General features: G+C 41.8%; 1 protein-coding gene across 1 annotated transcript; it reads left to right on the top strand.

The window, feature by feature from the left end:
- Nucleotides 1–2,344: 2,344 nt before the first annotated feature.
- LOC307254493 (serine/threonine-protein kinase pim-1-like) lies at nt 2,345–6,297 on the top strand (the record flags this gene model as incomplete). Its single annotated transcript, XM_080032887.1, has 7 exons — nt 2,345–2,432; nt 3,872–3,966; nt 4,178–4,225; nt 4,403–4,618; nt 4,693–4,870; nt 4,981–5,139; nt 6,206–6,297. 7 exons carry the CDS (start codon nt 2,345–2,347, stop codon nt 6,295–6,297), a joined length of 876 nt encoding a protein of 291 aa, XP_079889013.1.
- Nucleotides 6,298–18,717: the final 12,420 nt, after the last annotated feature.

The raw sequence follows: 18,717 nt of genomic DNA, 5'->3' as shown, positions 1-18,717 counted from the left end.
TCTAATTTAAGTCTGTCCTCATGCATTGTGTGTGTTAGCTCTGGGAGACAAGCTGTATCCAACTCTATTAATAGCGGCACATGATCCGCCACTGAATATTCATAGAGTATTTCCATAGTTTTCAGAGTAGCATGTGCATCTGACGTGGTGATGCAATGGTCTAGCCATGATGTTGTGTGCCATGCTTCACTTATATGCGTATAGCTATTCGATGGCAGTAATAGCTGGCTGGATAATATTAAATTATTGTCCTCACAGAACTGTAGCATATGCTTTGCAAATACAGACTGCCTATCAGACAGGTCAGCATTCATATCACCTACCACACACACCGATGTAGACTGGTGTTCATGCAGAAAGGAGCTTATATAAGCAAGCCTACTCAAGTACAAATCCTCATTCTGTGAACATTCATATGGGGTATACACATTGAGGATAGTTATGCATTTGCTTCCCATTTTTAACTGAACAGCAATGCACCAATCTACATCTGTTCTGACAACACTCAATACAGAGTCCAGCTTTTTGTGCCATAAAATGGCCACACCCCCTGCAATTCGACCTCTTACAATATTCATAGTAAGGTCCACAGTGGACTCCCCAGCCCCATGGAAATAATCATTCAAGGAGTTTAAATTGCCCAAGTCCTGTTTAGACAAGAAAGTTTCTTGTAGACAAATGATGTCACACTCCTCCATTAGTTTGTCCACATTCAGCCGCCGTACCTTGTCAGCCGGAGTATTCCCCACCCGCAGTCCCCGACAGTTGTAGGATACAACGCGCATACGCTAGGTTGACTGTACAGGCTCTACTACTCCAGACGAGCTGTCAACATTGCATGCTGAGATAGCTGGCCCTTTATGGGCCGTCTTCTTTGGTTCATAATAGCGCCGCACCAGGGACCCTACTGGCCAAATCTCAGGGTTATACGCTTCTGCAACCTCGTCGCACTCAATACTGACTTTAAATTAACTATATCTGGCGTTCCCAGTGACAATACGGTTACATTGGACAACCCGGCCAAGTTTATCCCGAAGGTATTGCTCAAGCGCCCCAGCATCCAGATCAGGCAGGAATTTCGTGGCAAAGATATTGACAAGTTTTGTCCGAACTGCCTTTATGTTACTCTCCGCGCCAGTGCCATAGATAGGCACCGGTTTTCTCCTGCGCTCGTATTTTACACGCTCTCTGCGCTTCTGATTGGACTGCATGGAATTACTTTCAGTTGTCATCGGTCGGCCTTGCTTTACAACCAGGCTCCATTTAGGAGAATCAGAAAAAGGAACAGTACCTTTGGGGTCCAGATCGTCCACATCAGCAGCAGACTCGATATCCATACCAACACCACATGCCTCCGAACGCGAGGTCATCTCGTCGCCCCAGGCAGGAGCAGTGTGCTGCATAGACCCACCAGACACACCGGCCTCCCTGGGCCTCGCATCAGCCCCAGGATCCGTGGACACACTAGCAGCCGAGGTCCCGTTTTTAGGCAAAGCAACATCAAGCTTCTTCCCACCATGTAGCACCGTAGGTCTGGGTTGTTCCATCGTCGCAATCCTGCGATCCATATGTTCGGTGATGGCCCGTAAATCATCTCCAACATCAGCTTGTAGTTTAACAGCCTGCCTCAACACGCATACCTCGCTATGCAGTTGCTCCATTCTTCGGAGCAGGTTGGATACATCCAAATTGTCAAAAGTTACCGGTGGCAGCTCATCCAGGAAGTGAGACACAAAATGAGGTATGTTCTCCCCACACTCATTTATGATTTTTAAGCAGCTCTTGATGTTGTTTACATCCTTCTGGTTGCCCTTATGGGCCACGTAGCGTTGCTTGGTGTTGGGACAGAGGTCAAACAGAGCTTTCCTTGACGACTCGATCCACCGTGAGTCAAAATGGTTCGATGCAAGCAAAACAAGCTCATCTTGACACATGGTTCGGTTCTTTATCACAAGAAAGTTGAGGAACTCATCCTCAACAATAATAGTACCGCCAACAGTCTCTTGAATCACCGGCTTCACTCGTAGCGGAGTCGGAGCAGTCTCTCCCTTCTCCTTACCATCTGCCATTGACAGACAGCTGTCCAATATCCTTCTATCCTATCAACATCCTTCCACCGCCATGCAGAGAAAAACTGGATAAGGAGAGTATGGTGTAGGTATAGAACTGTGAACTGTGGATGGTGTTGAAACCAGTTCTGGAACAGAGCAGCATGGTGGAATGACACATTATCTCAAATAACAATGTATTGTGTCTGGTGCATTTGGTTTCCTGCTGTGACTATGTTGTGCAATCAGTCTAAAAATGTGAGTATGTGAGGTGTGTTGTAAGGGCTAATATTGGCATGACGAAGGAGGACCCCATCTCCTCTGTGGATTCCCCCTCTCACCCTCACTCTCACTGTTATTCTGACTCCTTCCATTTTGGTTACTGTAAAGGCAGGTGAACTTACCTGCTGCATTTTTATAGTGCTTGAACCTGATTGGAGTGTCTACAGTAAAGCAATCATGTGTTTGTGCATTTGGGGGCTGTGTTTACTGACTGGCTCATGTGTTTGGTAGTTTGGCTCTGAGACAGTCTGATCAACACAGCACGGGTGTCTGAGTATAAGACAATATAAGAGGTGTAACCTGTCTGAAAGGTTGTGGAATAAGCATTTGAGGAATCTAACATTTCAGTCAGGAGACATACAATATGCAATATTTCTCATTATGGCAAAAACCAGCTTGTTGATAAAACTTTTTTTGAAAGCAAATGAGAGAGAAAATGCATTAAATAAGACAGAAAATAACATGTAGCATCAAATCAATCACCATATTCCCTTACAACAAACTATCAATATTGTGGCAAACAGGATGTTCATTATCATTGCCACACAATGACCACCATCAAACAAACACACTCTCTAGTCACCCATAGTTTCTCTCGTGCTACACACACACACACAAACTCAGTCGTGCGCTGGAACATAACGGTGCTACATATGGTGATAGTAGAGGAAACAGTTGAGTGTGTTGTTTCGGCGCTGATCTGCTATAATCACTACATTCACTTCAGGTGTTTCGGACAAAACACCTTGCTCCATTCAAAAACCGTGAAAACTGCAATGGCCAAAAGCATATCATAAACCTGACATGACAGGTTGATAAGTCGCGGCCGTTAATCAGCGTGCATTAATCGATACAATTGTCAATATAAAACAACGGTCTGCAACCTGTGTATTTATTTATGCAAGTGATTCACATAAACTAAGTAGGCACATTAACACGGTAAAATAATAATACTGAGGCTACTTGCATGCTCCGACAACTTGGAGAGAGGAAAAAAGTCAACTTCCCTGCAGATGCTCTGACTGACTGATGTCACCGCCCCTCAATGCCAAATACTGTTTCTGATTGGCCAAATGACCGTCAAAGCATATATGATTTGAGTTACCATCTGTCACAAATAGTCAGTCAGTACAGTATGGTCACACACACATTGTGCTGGCCATCACTATGTATTTTATGCCTGGGTCAAAATGGCTCCAGTCGGTAGTCCATGTATATAAAATAGGTTGGTAGGATGAGGATTAAAGGGACATTATTCAGGTTTATAGAACTCCACTTCAGTTTCTTTACTGATTTAACCTTTAATTAGTGAACATTAGAAGTCTTGGTGAGTAAGTTTAGCTCATTTTAGAGAGAGGCTGTTTCCTCCAGTTTCCCGTCTTTATGCTGAGATAAGATAACCAACCAGCTGCTGACAAAATGTCAAACTATTCTTTATAGGTTCAGCCTTGAGTAAATGAAGGTTGAATATAACTGTGATAAATTCATGTTCAGAATCATTTTAATCAAAATGTTTATATTTGTATGATTTTTTTCTGCAGCTGCCTTTGAGGCCAAATACAATGAGCAGGAACTTCTGGGTGCTGGAGGCTTTGGGACGGTCTTTGCTGGCCAACGCAGAGTTGACAATTTGCCTGTAAGATGCATACACACACACACACACACACACACAGACACAGACACAGACACAGACACACACACACACACACACACACACACACACACACACACACACACACACACACACACACACACACACACACACACACACACACACACACACACACACACACACACACACACACACACACACACACAATTTAACCACGTTTGTGTCTGTCCTGTAGGTGGCAATAAAACATATCCCCCAGTTTGACATTAAGCGCACATCAATGGTAAGGGATTTGTTCTTTGTTTCATGCATACAAGAATGTACATTGTTAAAATCATTTGGGTAACATCTCCCTTTTTAATAGAAGGCTCATGCAGTCTAGCAGTCAGAATACGTTCTTCTTGGTCTACATGTATAAATAAAGGTATCATTGTTTGTTTTTCACTGTATGTATTAAAAGCTTCTCAATGGGGCAGTTAGCATGGTCCCAATGGAGGTAGCACTCATGCTTAGAGTCAAGCCAGGCGCAGCAGGGAGCAGTGCAGCTGTGAGCCTGCTGGACTGGTACGATCTGGACTATGAGCTGATCCTCATCCTAGAGAGACCAGTGCCCTGCTTGGACCTGATAGAGTACATGATGTCAAGAGGCTCTGCCCTGCAGGAGAACATGGCTAAAGTAAGTAGCTAACAGGAGGTGTGTTTCTGTGCGTCCACACACTATATTACATTGTTTCTTTCTCTCCCCCACAGACAATAACTAAACAGCTTGTGGATGCTGTCATTGAGGTCCATTCCACAGGTGTGTTCCACAGGGACATTAAGCTGGACAACATTCTTATTGAGACCGGCTCCAATGTCCCACGTGTCAGGCTTATTGACTTTGGCTGTGGCACATTTTTATCGGAGAGGGAATACATCACAGAACAAGGTAAGCTGTCTTGAGTGTAGTCCTTTTCACTGAGCTAACCCAGAATACATTGTTTTTAACCTCTATATTGCTTTCTCACATTTCACTCCATCTGTGTGTGTGTATGGTAGGAACCTATGGGTACACCTCTCCTGAGTGGTTCCTGCATGGCTGCTACAGGGCAGAATCAACTACAGTGTGGCAGCTTGGTGTCGTGCTGTTTGGAATGCTGCATGGATATCTCCCATTCAGCAACAGCACGGAAATTGTCCATGAAAACCCTGATGTCAGTAACAATCTTTCTTTCAGTAAGTCCGAAACAAGCACACACAGTAGAATCAATTACAGTTTTTTTCGATCGCTAAACCACAGTGGGCACAACTGTAGCTCAATGTGCAAAACTCTAACTACAGTCTGCACTACCAACAGTCATTGGAGCTGAGCAGTTCACTTCACCTGCATAACAGGTTCAGTGCAGCAAACACTATGAACCAGCCTCATTGAGATAACACACTGTCACTGTCACTCAGTACAAACACTAGCATCAAACCCCATAGACAAATTACAAACTTTTAATCTTTACAGTTTGAATATTTTGAGTTATTTCACACAAATTACGTAATATTTTCTTTGATGGTAGGGTGAAATTCTTTCACGTGAAATTGTTTATTTTATAACATACCAGTTTTTTTAGGAAAACTAAAATAAATGAAAATCAGAAGTTTGCTTCAAAAGATACCCATTTCGTATATTTTATTGAAAACATTTCCAAATGTAGTATTTATCTGTGTAAATATTCTATAATTCTCTCAACCCTGCCTCATGAGAGACCATGATTCTTCCTCCACACATCCACACTCTCACTGCCACTCTTCTCCCTCCAACAACCTGTCTTCATTGGTCCCAAAATATTTTCCCAAAATACATATATTTTTTAGCTTTCCTTTTAGCTTTCACTAACAAGTCTAAAACAAGACATCTTAGTGTTTCAGTTTAAATTGCAATCCGCGGTGTTTGAAATGCACTAGGCATTAATTCTGTTTTGAATGTGTGGTTTACAGTTGTGGCAGCAGTGTGTTAGCATTTGAAAAAAGTGCTGGAAATCCACAGTGTTGTGCAGGCTGTGGTTAAGCCATGAGATAGGTGTGTAGAGTTTTGAAAATTGTGTTTAAGCAATGAAAAACGAGCTACAGTTTGGTCCGAATGAACCGCTGCTCTGCATACTGTTGTTAGAGTTTTGCACATGTCGCTCCAGTTGTGCCCACTGTGGTTTAGCAATAAAAAAAACTGTAAACACAGGAAGTCAAATAGAGCACAGCGTTGGTATTAAAACATGAGTCCTATTTGCCTTTCCAGACTGCCAGGCTTTTCTTCAGAGCTGTCTGACCAAAAGCCCAGAGGCCAGACCCGCCCTAGAGACTCTAAAGCAGCACCCCTGGCTGATATGAAACAGTCTGGACTGACCAAGCCCCACTAAAGATGGATCATCACTGTTATAGTTCCCACAGTCTCCTACTGCATCCTCTTTGAAGCAGTAGAGGTGACACTGAGAAGGCTGGTGATGAAACTGATCTAGGTGAGTCTTCCGATTGAAAATCAAATCAGATAGCCCAATATCACAAATAGCAATTTGCCTAGTTGGCTTTACAGTCTGTACAACAATATGACACCTGCTGTACTGAGACCATCAACTTGGGTGAGTCTTACAGTTTTTTACGATTGCTAAACCACAGTGGGCACAACTGGAGCGACATGTGCAAAACTCTAACAACAGTATGCAGAGCAGCGGTTCATTCGGACCAAACTCTAGCTCGTTTTTCATTGCTTCAACACAATTTTCAAAACTCTACACACCTATCTCATGGCTTAACCACAGCCTGCACAACACTGTGGATTTCCAGCACTTTTTTTCAAACGCTAACACACTGCTGCCACAACTGTAAACCACACATTCAAAACAGAATGAATGCCTTTCAAACACGGCGGATTGCAATTTCAACTGAAACACTAAGATGTTTTGTTTTAGACTTGTTAGTGAACATATATAGTATAAAGGGAAAGCTCAAAAATATATATTTTTTTGGAATTGGACCAAGGAAGACAGGTTGTTGGAGGAAGAAGAGTGGCAGTGAGAGTTTGGATCTGTGGAGGAAGACCTAGAAGACATAGAGCTGTAATGTCTGATGAAATACAGTAAGGGCTACACTGAAAACCCTGTTGTGAATCATGGTCTCTCATTGAGAGAGGCAGAGTTGAGAGTGCAACCAAATCTGCAAAAATCTAAAATTGCATCTGTAATACGAATTTTCCAGCAAACAAACAGCTTAAAGTTGCATCCTTACAGTAAATGACAACATTACAGTAATTGATTTCTGTATTGCAATTATAGAATATTTACACAAATAAATACTACATTTGGAAATGTTTTCAATAAAATATACAAAATGTGTATCATTGAAGCAAACTTTGCACAATAGTATCCAGCTGCAGCCCCGGAGACAAACACCCTGGCGTGACAACAACACCCAGGCGTGACGGAAGTAACTGTGGTGTGACGGACGTTACCTGTAGATTTTATTTTTGCAACGCCATAAACTTCTAAGTTGTAAACAACGTCAAACAATAACAAGACCGCAGACCGATACTAAGTTTGTGTTATTTATATTGTTTTGGCGATTAGGTTCAGGCATCACAGCTGGGTGGTTAGGGCAAGGGGACAGGGAGAGGTTAGAATATAGATAGAACATTGACGGAACACCGCGGCGGCCATCTTGAGTACGTCACGTCGAACAATAAAAAAGACCGCAGACCGATAGGCTACTAAGTTTGTGTTATTTATATTGTTTTGAGGATTAGGTTCAGGCATCATAGCTGGGTGGTTAGGGATATGGCAAATGAGTGACGTAGCAGACATGTCATGGAAGCTAAATAGTCAAAAATCACGTCCGTCACACCACAGTTACTTCCGTCACGCCTGGGTGTTGTTATCACGCCAGGGTGTTTGTCTCCGGTGCTGCAGCTGGACTCTACTCCGATTGCAACCTTCAATCGCCCACAACTCGGGACTCGAGATTGGAAAGCGCGCGACGGCGGTTCGTAGAAGTGTTCAAGCCCGGCCGACGGGTGAAAATGCACCCAATACACTAAAGAACGGATATTTGCAGCCCAGTAATAGTATTGGAAATTAGGGAGGGCCATTCCACCTGTTTGTTTGGGTCTTTGAAGAAAAGCTTTCCGTAACCGAGGGTGTTTACCATTCCAAATATAATTTATCATTAATGAGTCAAGGGCCTGAAAAAAGGATTTGGGGAGAAAGATAGGGAGACATTGGAATAGATATAGGAACTTTGGGAGTAATGCCATTTTAATTGAATTTATTCTACCTATAAGAGAGAAAGCCAGAGGAGACCACTTCGATAATATTTGCTTCGCCTGATCCAATGATTTGAGGAAGTTCGATTTAAATAGGTTTTTAAAATTTCTGGTAAAACATACCCCAAGGTAACTCAGATGATCTGTCACCACTTTGAGTGGGAGAGCTGTATAATCAAGTTTAAGAGCTTCTTTATTAATCGGAAAGAGTTCGCTCTTACTCAAGTTAAGTTTATAGCCAGAAAACTGACTAAAGACCTCCAACACAGAAAGTGCCTCCGGTAAAGAGGTGGCTGGCTTGGCGACAAACAAAAGTAAGTCATCTCAAGCCCCTCTCATTTCCCCATGGCCCTGAAAGAGAGGATCTCATGGTGCTGTGGTAAGCATGTTTTTTTCACCAAAATAGGTATTTTGCATGTAAAAGTACATTTTCTTGCTGTCAACTTAATCAACTGTTGTGCCACAGCAAATGTATTCACATAGAAAAACTTCTATCATACGTGTTGATGAACTACCAACATAAAAATCATGTGATGATATTAGCTAAAGATTAGCCTGAAATGCTAAGAGAGGTAGTTTTTTCTCAAATTGTGGTGGTGGGGGAAAGTGAGCCAAATGCTGTGGGGGAAAGTGAGGCACTGTCTCACTTTCCCCCACCATGAGGCACAAGTTAAGTTTAGTCTTAAACATATTTTAATGTAATATTACATGACATATGTTTTATTTTAATGTCATACACATTGTAGAAAAGCCATCATGCCAAGGAAATATACCAGGAAGACGACCTGGGGCAACCACACGGAAAGAGCACCTTCTCATCTTTCCCTGTAACCTTCAGGGCTGGAATGTAGAGTAGGCCTAGTTGTAGAGCAGGGTGGTCAACCCGCGGCTCGCGAGCCGCATGCGGCTCTTTGCCCAGCTTCGTGCGGCTCTTCAGTTCATATCAAATTATGTGATTATAATTTTTTTTATTTTTTTTTTATACTTTTTTTTTGTGTGGGCCTATGTGTGTGCATGTTCGCAAACGTTTCATGCGGCTCTTACGTTCGTTTTACATGTTGTCTATTATTTCATTTTTTATTTTATTAATGTGTAGGCCCTATGTGTATGCCTCTTCGCAAATGTTTAATTGAGGACGCAACATAACGTTCGCAAACGTTTGGTGCGGATGCAACATAAAACTGACCGCTCAGCTTGGAGGGAGGTTTTCCGTGAGTAAACTATTTGTGTCAAGTTCGCTCCGAAACAGAGTGGGAGAGTTCATATTTTTTGTTGAATGTTATGGCAGGCCATTCTGCCTTATATGCCAGGTGTCATTTGCGCATTTCAAGGCTTCAAATCTTCGGCGCCACATCAGCTCTCTCCATGCTAAAAGTAAGTCCACAAAGCAACATGCATAGTAAGAGAAAAACGCTATTTTAAATTGTTATATTTTTGTTTGTGGACTTGGTTGAACTGAGAGTTTGTGTGTGAGGCAGTGCACACAATGTTCATTGTTGAAAATGACTGCCCTGTCGTCTTTAGTACTGTAGGAGTCCAGTCCTGTCATTATCACAGGGGCGGCCTTAACGATCTGGGGGCCCGTTTCAAGTGCAATTTTCAATTACTAAATTAATGGTAGGACTGTGGCCACTAGAACTGGTCTCTGATCAGCAAAGGTCTTGAAAACAGCATAAGTATGCTTGTGACATGCGTGCCACCCATGCATGTGTATAGGCACGTGTCCCAGCAGATTTTTGAAATCTGAATAAAAAATTAAAGTTTGTAGTTAGCGAGTGTAACATGTTCTTAACAAGGGCAGACTTTCATAAATAAAGGTTTATTTTTTTAGCAAGATATTTGGTCAAAAGCTAGTGGTCATCCGTCCCTCTGTGCAGTTGTTAGGCATCTGGCTGCTAGCAAGTTATGTTGTCTTGCTAATTTTACTATTCATCTGAGCTGAAATAAATATTGACTTTTTCCTTTATTATCTTCGCCAGAATGCACCAGAATGCTTAGATTACATGTTAAAAACACAAAAAAATCTTCTGGGGGGGGGGGATGCTCCCAGACCCCCCTTCAGGGGTTTAGTTTTCTGACAAACATTACAATGGATACTAACATGATTTGGGCATTTGGGTTTATAAATCATCTTTGAATTGGTTGTACAGCATATCACATGCTATTCATTCAGGGGTGCGATGGCCACCCCACTCTAACTCTGTGGCCCACCTTGGCCACCCCCAGTCAAAATTTCCTGGAATCGCCACTGTGTGTACCCGTATGTACGATGTGGCTCTTTGCAGTAACACAGTAAAAAATGTGGCTCTTTGTCTCTGACTGGTTGGCCACCCCTGTTGTAGAGTATGACAGGCTGATGTTATAATCCAGTTGGGTCTTCTCCTGTGTTCTGAGTCCCAGGCTGTTCTCGCTGGTTCCGATTTTCCTATGCTTTGACCCCCACAAGCTGGCTCTAAGGGTCCTGTGTTCTGACCCCCAGACTGTGTTTTAATCTAACTGGTTCTATCTTTAATTTGAATCTTATTAAAACCTTTTGAATCATAATATGTTGTATTTGATTTTGTTCAGAGTTACTTTCAAGTGTTAAGAAAATTTGCTTTGCTTAATTGACCAAACCCCATCATTCTTTTACTAGTCCGACATTAGTTCTGGAATGTGTGGCTAGCTTTCAGGATTCTTACTGTTACAATATGTGTTGTTATGGTAGTTTCAGAGTGGAAAAAGTAAGTGGATCAGTGTACCCCCAGCTGGTTCACTTTACCCCCTTGATTTTTCTGGTCTGTCTCAGTTTACCCCACAGCTGGGGTAAAGTGAGCCACACGACAACTTTTTTTAAAACAGTCATATTTTCACTGCCCTTTGTCTTGAAAAAATTCTGCTAATGCCCATTTCTAGGAAACATCCTGAATTAATGGGAAATGTGTAAATTTGAGTGCTAAATAATTTTTGCTCACTTAGAGGGGAGCAAATGTAAAAAGTGGCTCAGATTACCCCGTTTTCCCCTATGCATGATTATACTTTCTAGAGGGCCGACATTTCTGTATTTAAAACCCTTTTTTTATTGATTTTATGTAATATTCTAATTTTCTGAGATTTTGAATTTGGGGTTTTTATAAACTGTAAGCCATAATAATCACAATTATAAAAGTTAAAGGCTTCACATATCTCACTTTGCATGTAATTAGTCTGTATAAGATATTATTTTCACCTATAAAGTTGAATTACTGAAATAAATGAACTTTTGCACGATATTCAAATTTTTTCGAGTTTCACCTGTATGCACTTAAATCCCATTCAAGGAGTCCTGTGTAGGATTATTGGTGTTGAATCTTTGCCTTTTTGTCTTGTATAGATTTTGAAATGTTTGAATAAATTAATATTAAAACACAAAATACAACAACACAGAAAATGATTTGCACAGGCTACATCCAGCCTGGGAGCTTCTCCAGGGGCCTCATTTATAACGGTGTGCGTAGAAACCATCCTCAATCATTGTGTCCGCACAAAGCCAAAAATGTGCTGTGCAAAAAAAAAAAAATCAGATTTATAAAACTGTGCGGCGCACACCTGCACGCAATCTTCCCTTTATAAATACCCACCTGCGGTGAATTGTGCGCAGACGATCTCCACCCCGTGTCCTCTGTTGTGATAATTGAACATGATGTAACTTTTTACTTGTGCATATCTTGTGACATTTGTATTTATTTGTCATAAGTAAAAGTAGGAAATGTTTAATGAAACAGAATAGAATGTGAAGGCTCATCAGGTTAAAGTTGACCAGAGGAAGGGGGAGGACCATAGGGTCATAGGAAGGAGTAGGGGGAAGGACCTTATATGGCCATACAGTAGGAAGGAGTAGAGGGAGGTGGCTACCGGGGTCCTCCGTGCAGCTGTTCCTTTTTCACTCCTCCCTCTCCCAAATCTCATTGGTTCTCAGTTCACTATATAACAGCCCGTTTGGAGCAGGAAAAAGATTACTATATACGCCTATAGTTTGTCACACTCAATCCCAAATGACTCCCTAGGCACTCCCACTCCGTGAGCGAGTGTGACTCGCTGTGGAGTCACACTCGCGGCTGTGAAGTGCCACTCGATCATTAAGGGCGAGGGTATAACAACGGTGCGGCTTTGGCAAGCCCTCGCCTTTGCCAGACGGAAACAGGAAGAAGACACTAGTTTGTTAAGTCTTTATTTCTCACCCTAAAATAGAATTCCACCACATTTATATTTGACCTGAAACACTCTTTACATTCATATATAGGCTACGCATGTAAGAGTAAAATGTAGTATTGAATAAAAACAAACTCACTCCCATGCTTTTTTGGCTGCATAATTTATTTGTTGTTAAACATTTTCTAACTGCATATTCTTAATTTTACCAGCTCAGTCTGTGTTTGATCCGCTGTTTAATTATCCTTTTAGTTTACATGCACAGCAGCATACAAAACCAGGGAAAAGAACAATAGTCTGCTAAAGCATGTATTCCACTTGTCATGATCTGCCATTACGACCGGCGAATCGCGGCAGTTAATTAGCGTGCATAAATTATAATGCACTGCAAGGGTGGTCATAAATAAGAAAAGTCATGCGCTCCAGCTGACTGACGTCACCGCCACTATTACTACCCCTCATCGGCTGTAACAGAAACACAAATCTTACGAACATTTTAAGGAAATAATAATCACTGTCCCTTATTAACTTGTGGGCATTTTCTTCATCTGCTTCGTTTTATCTTTTTCCACGCCTTGAAAATACACTGTATACAAGTGGCATAATCAAATCAACAAGTGTAAAACAACATGTTCGTTCCGATATTGTAGGCTACCCTCCGGTTCCGTCATTTAGGGCTATGCATAAAAATAATCAATCAAATGTCTGTTTGAGGTAAGAGTAGCTACGTTTCATTTATAATTCGGGAAACAAACTCCCTGGAACTCTCATTTGTAAGTTAGCTCCTCCATTCCGGACATAATTGATTGGCGGACACCTATGTCAAACGTAGGGCTGAGCCAACGTCGATGCAGACTCGATGATCGAGGGCTTTATCACCCACTTACACTCGAGGCTCGATGGTTTGGGACGACACTCAATATGGCGGGCCCTCCCCGCGAACGCGCAAACAGGGATAGTGGATAGGGTTAGGGTGTAGGGGGTGGATCTAGATTGGGCCGAAGTTCCAGCCATGGTATCTGCCAATTTTTAAAGTTCAAATTTAAAGACATTTAAGACCTTTTTAAAGACCTCTAAAATGGAAAAATAATACCAATACCGCGGTAACAGAAATCGACAAACTACACTACAGTATACTCCGTAAAGGGTTGCATTAAATCTGACTACCAAATATTCAATGCACTTTAGCTAACAACTGCTGTCTAATTACAGAAAATAAAAAACGAAAAGGTCCAACTAGCTGATCTTTTGAGGGAAATCTTAGTATCTTTAAAGATGAGCTAGTTGGACCTTTTCGGGTTGAAGATGGCCTCAAAATCAACTCCCAAACCTACTGCCAGTTTCTAGAAGATACTTTCTTCAGTGGTACAGTAAAAGGTCTGCATCTTTCAAGAAGACCATGATTTTTTATGCAGGACAATGCTCCATCACATGCATCGAAGTACTCAACTGCATGGCTAGCCAGTAAAGGCCTTAAGGATGAAAAAATAATGACATGACCCCCTTCCTCTCCTGACCTAAACCCTATTGAGAACCTGTGGGCCCTGCTTAAACGGGATATTTACAGTGAAGGAAATCAGTACACCTCTCGGAACAGTGTCTGGGAGGCTGTGGTTGCTGCTGCACAAAAAGTTGATCGTCAACAGATCAAGAAACTGACAGACTCCATGAATGGAAGGCTTGTGACAGTTATTGAAAAGAAGGGTGGCTATATTGGTCACTGATTTATTTTTTTTGACATGTCGGACATTTTTATTTGTAAATGTTGAGTTGTTTTATTATTCTCACTGTAACAGATGAAAATAAACAAGTGAGATGAGAACATGTTAGTTTTTTTATTTAGTTGCAGAATAATTCTGCATACTAATAGTTACCTAATAATAGCAAAACATATATATATATTCTCGTAAGAAAGACAAAACCTAACCTTTACTTTCGTAAACATTCAGGTTTAGGTTCTTTAACATTTTGGATTGACCGAGAGCACTGTAGTTGTTCAATAATAAAATGAATCCTCAAAAATACAACTTGCCTAAAAAATTTGCACACACAGTGTAAGAGATCACTGTAAAGGCAACCTGAAAACCCATCATTACCACCTTTTCAACCAATTACAGAACTGTATCAATAGGTTTACATTTTCCGATTAATCGAGTAACAAGAACAGTTTAATCAATTTAGAAAATATGTGTTAGGTGCAGCATACAATATGTTAATTAGGCTAAATTAAAAATGGGATATTTTTGGGAGAAGAATAATCCGAATGTTCTTCATATTTTAATTCCTTATTCAATAAATGACAAACTTAGTCCATTAACTTTCTTTTTCAGAACTTATGGCAGAAACTATTTAAAAATTGGTTCCACAGGTCAAGGGAGGTTTTTGCAATTTCAAAATCGTATAGGCCTATGTATGTTGGCCCACTGTAGATTTACATCCATGCTCACGAGACCTGCGGTAATTTGCGCAAAGTAATTTTTTCTTCATACAGTATTGTTGCAGGCGTTCAGGTTAATAAACCGCGGGTATTAGAGTTGTACCGATTGGCAAAGGAAACGTAGGCTACTATCTGCGATTGATGGGAGGATCGGCAATAGTTTTTATCTAGCTGTCAGAAAGGGAGTGCAGAGTGGAGAGAAAGAAAGTGACAGAAAGAGACCCGCGTCTCACTCCATGAGCTCACGCCAAGTCAACGCGACCTGAATGAGCTGAATGAACGTCTGATGAGCAGCTATTTATAAATATAGATACATAAACATTGTTTACTAAACACAATCAACGTGTTGTGTGATTTGCGACAGTAGCCTACCTATATCATCAGCGGACGGGTGGTTGCGCACCTACAAGCAGCGGCAGTGTGTGGTCGCGGTCGCGGGGTGAAAAAAGCCAGCCAGTCGTCCTCCCTCCACCTCTCACTGAATTTATAATAGCTGCGCATGCATTTCGCTGGGTCGTTCTCTCCTTTTTTGCTCTACCGCGGCCGACTTCAAATTCGAAAGCAGGGAACACACATTCTTCTTCTACGTTTTAAATGCGGTACTCAGCCTCACACGGCCGTACTGCCTCTAGCGTAGGCGTCGGACTTGCCGGATATCTTGTAGGCCTATATAAAACACAGATAAAATAAAAACATAGAAATCTAACAATTAAACTAGAAAACTAGAATGAAACAAATAAGGCAAGCTCATTAATTCTGCCCCCGAGTAAATTTAATGCCGCCCACCCAATAATTCCAGACTTTTTAAGACATTTTACGGCCTTGAATATTGAAACTTAAATTTAATGACTTTTAATGCTTTTCAAGATCCGCGGCAACCCTGGTTCCAGCAGACTCTATCTGTCCCTTCAACCACGAAGGCAGAAGAAAAACTTAGAAAAACTTTGAGTCCAAAATACTCTGAAAGATTTTGGACTTCGAAGTACTTAGAGGTGTTAGAAAAATAACTCTAATTTGTATGATATTATGCCCCCCCCCCCCATTAATATTACTCTTATATACTCAACTAATAATCAAATACAATTATAACGTGACCTAAATGTTCTCATTTCAGTACAGAGCAGGGAGTGGAGAAAGGAGGAAAGTCTCAGGCCTTAGAAGAAAGTTTGGTGGATGGTACAGACCTGACTCATCCCAATTATTATAGATAAGAAGTAAATAGCCAAGGTTAGGAGCATAGTTTCACTTCTCGGGAAAAGACGACGAGGTCAGGATTGGTCAGAGAAAACGCATGGCAACGAGTTCAACCAATCAATAAACATTGTCAAGATATGATAAAAGACTCAGCCATAGAGAGAGAACTTCACTTTTTTTTGTCCTGTCAAAATTGCTTGCATCACCTGTTCTGTGATATCACTTCATTAAACATCGCTCTTGAGAACTTTGAAACTTTTTCCTGTCATATTTTTTCTTCCATATATCCGAATAAACGAACACGGTTTTTTATTGTTATTAGAGGCAAAGTCTTTTAAAACACTTCTTTAAAACTCTTGACACAGATGACTTGGTTAAATGGTAAACTTAGAGGGGGAATATAAGAATAGGACATTTCATAGAATGATGAATGGAGCTTCAAGAGCTTAAAGAGATCCTATCATACTACTTTTCTGGTCTTAATTTCTTGTTAAAGTGTGTATTGGAAGTTAAAAATATTTCTTGATGTATACATAATCTATTATGGACATCCCCATTGAAAAATAATATGCAGGATTTTTTTTGTTTTTCAAAACATAAGAATGTTGATTCCGAGATCAAAGTGGCTGTTTTGACCTAAGCTCCTACAAAGTTCTTTTTTTTAACCCCCTACGTCAAACGCGTCATATTACGTAGCATAGGGTCGACACTGACCGAACGTGAATGCATCTACGTGCAGGCAGTAGTAGGTCGTAGTGAATTGAAGATGTGTCACTTAGTGTGCTCGTATTTTTTCTGTAGTTTTACATTGCATTGTATTTTACATTACAGTAAAGGAGAAGTATAGTGTACTCCAGCCTTAAAATAAATGTAGTCCACGGTTTATGTGACAGAAAATAAGCGGCGCTAGCTAGCTTTGAGCCTTGGTATGTTTACACGTGAAGAGACAGAACTACATCTCTGCCGCAGCCGCCTCCCTCACGAAACACACGGTGGTTTCCCGATCATTTAAGACAGGAGGCTTATGTGTGGGTGACACGGTAAAGTTCAGGATAACAACACAAGGGCCTGCGGTGGTTTAATAAACAGCTGAGCTGCTTCATCGTCTCCGTCCGGAGCTGCGGCCGGTGGGCCGGGACACTGGACCAATGGTCACGGACACGGACACAGACCTACTAGGACACAGGGCCGTCAAATATTTAAACCCACGGAAACTATGAACTGTAAATCTTGTTTGCGAATGTTTTTAAACTCCCATGTCGGCATAATAATTTCAACTAGAAATCCCGCGGAGATTTTGAAAGTACGGGCCGCCCGCGTAAATCAGGGAAGGAAAAAAATCACGGCCGACCTCGTAGAGCAACGCGAGCTGTGCATGTCTGACGGAAATGGGAAAAACTGTATAATAGCACACTCCGTGGGGTTGGGGCGCACGTTGTGTGAAATTTTTGCATGTCTGCGTGTAACGGTGTGGGAGGAGTAGCAGCTAGAAAATTTGAGGCAGAATAAGAAGTGAGAAGTAAGAAGTAAGAAGAATAAGTATGGTGGAGAGTAATAATTACGGGCCCTCAATACATTGAGGGCCCGTACTTAACTAGAAATCCCGCAGAGATTTTGAAAGTACGGGCCGCCCGCGTAAATCGGGGAAGGAAAAAAATCACGGCCGACCCCCGCGGTCCGAGAGGCTTTACCGTGGAGCACCATGAGCTGTACACGTCTGACAAACGATAAGTCGGTCGGAGTCAGGGGGAAAGGGGCGTGGCCTGTCAAACATTGCATTGGTGAATGACGTTTCTCGCATTTGTGGCGCCCCCTATCGGTTAACCTCGACAAGCTTAGAGGGCCACGCTACCACATGTCTTCTGCACGTATCCTGCAAGTTTCACAATGATAGGACCTATGGTCAACGAGTTATGGCCAATTTGTAATTAAGCCCCGCCCCTGCGAAAATATTTTAGTCAATGGCGGCCATGTTTTCCAAGCTAGCCTACTAATATTTTTCAGAGACGTGCGTCATAGTCCCCCGGGCCTTCGTGAGACATTTGGTGTCGATAGAGTAAAACTTTAAAAAGTTGTGGATAAAACCCTGTTTTTCAGTTTATGCTAATTAGCCGAAAATATTTCCAGGTTGACTTTTATGGTCCAAGAGGCTTTTTTGTAGAGCACCCTAAAATACAGCTGTGTGAGAAATTTCAAGTCAATCGGACTTACGGTGTGCGGGGCGTGGCCTCTCAAACTTTCTTCAGTCAGGGTTTAATTACAGCGCCCCCTAGCGGAAATTAAAAAAAAAATCCTTGAGGCTATATTGTAGAGCACCATGAGCTGTACAAGTGTAATCAATTTCAAGTCAATCGGAGTCGGGTGACATTTGTGGCGCCCCCTATGGGTTAATCTCGATAAGCTCTGAGGGACATGCTACCACATGACTGCTGCACACACCCAGCAAGTTTCATGATGATAGGACCTATGGTTAAGGAGTTATGGCCAATTTGTTATTAACCCCCGCCCCTGCGTAAACGTTTTGGGCAATGGCGGCGGGAAAAAAAATCATGGCTGACCCCTATTGTCCGAGAGGCTATATTGTAGAGTACTATGAGCTGTACAAGTGTAATCAATTTCAAGTCAATCGGAGTCGGGTGACATTTGTGGCGCCCCCTATGGGTTAATCTCGATAAGGTCTGAGGGACATGCTACC

Source organism: Ammodytes marinus (genome assembly GCF_949987685.1).
Source record: "Ammodytes marinus genome assembly, chromosome: 8".
NCBI lineage: Eukaryota > Metazoa > Chordata > Actinopteri > Uranoscopiformes > Ammodytidae > Ammodytes > Ammodytes marinus.
Note: the sequence above shows the minus strand (reverse complement) of the source record. Positions and strands in the feature narration are given on the sequence as shown.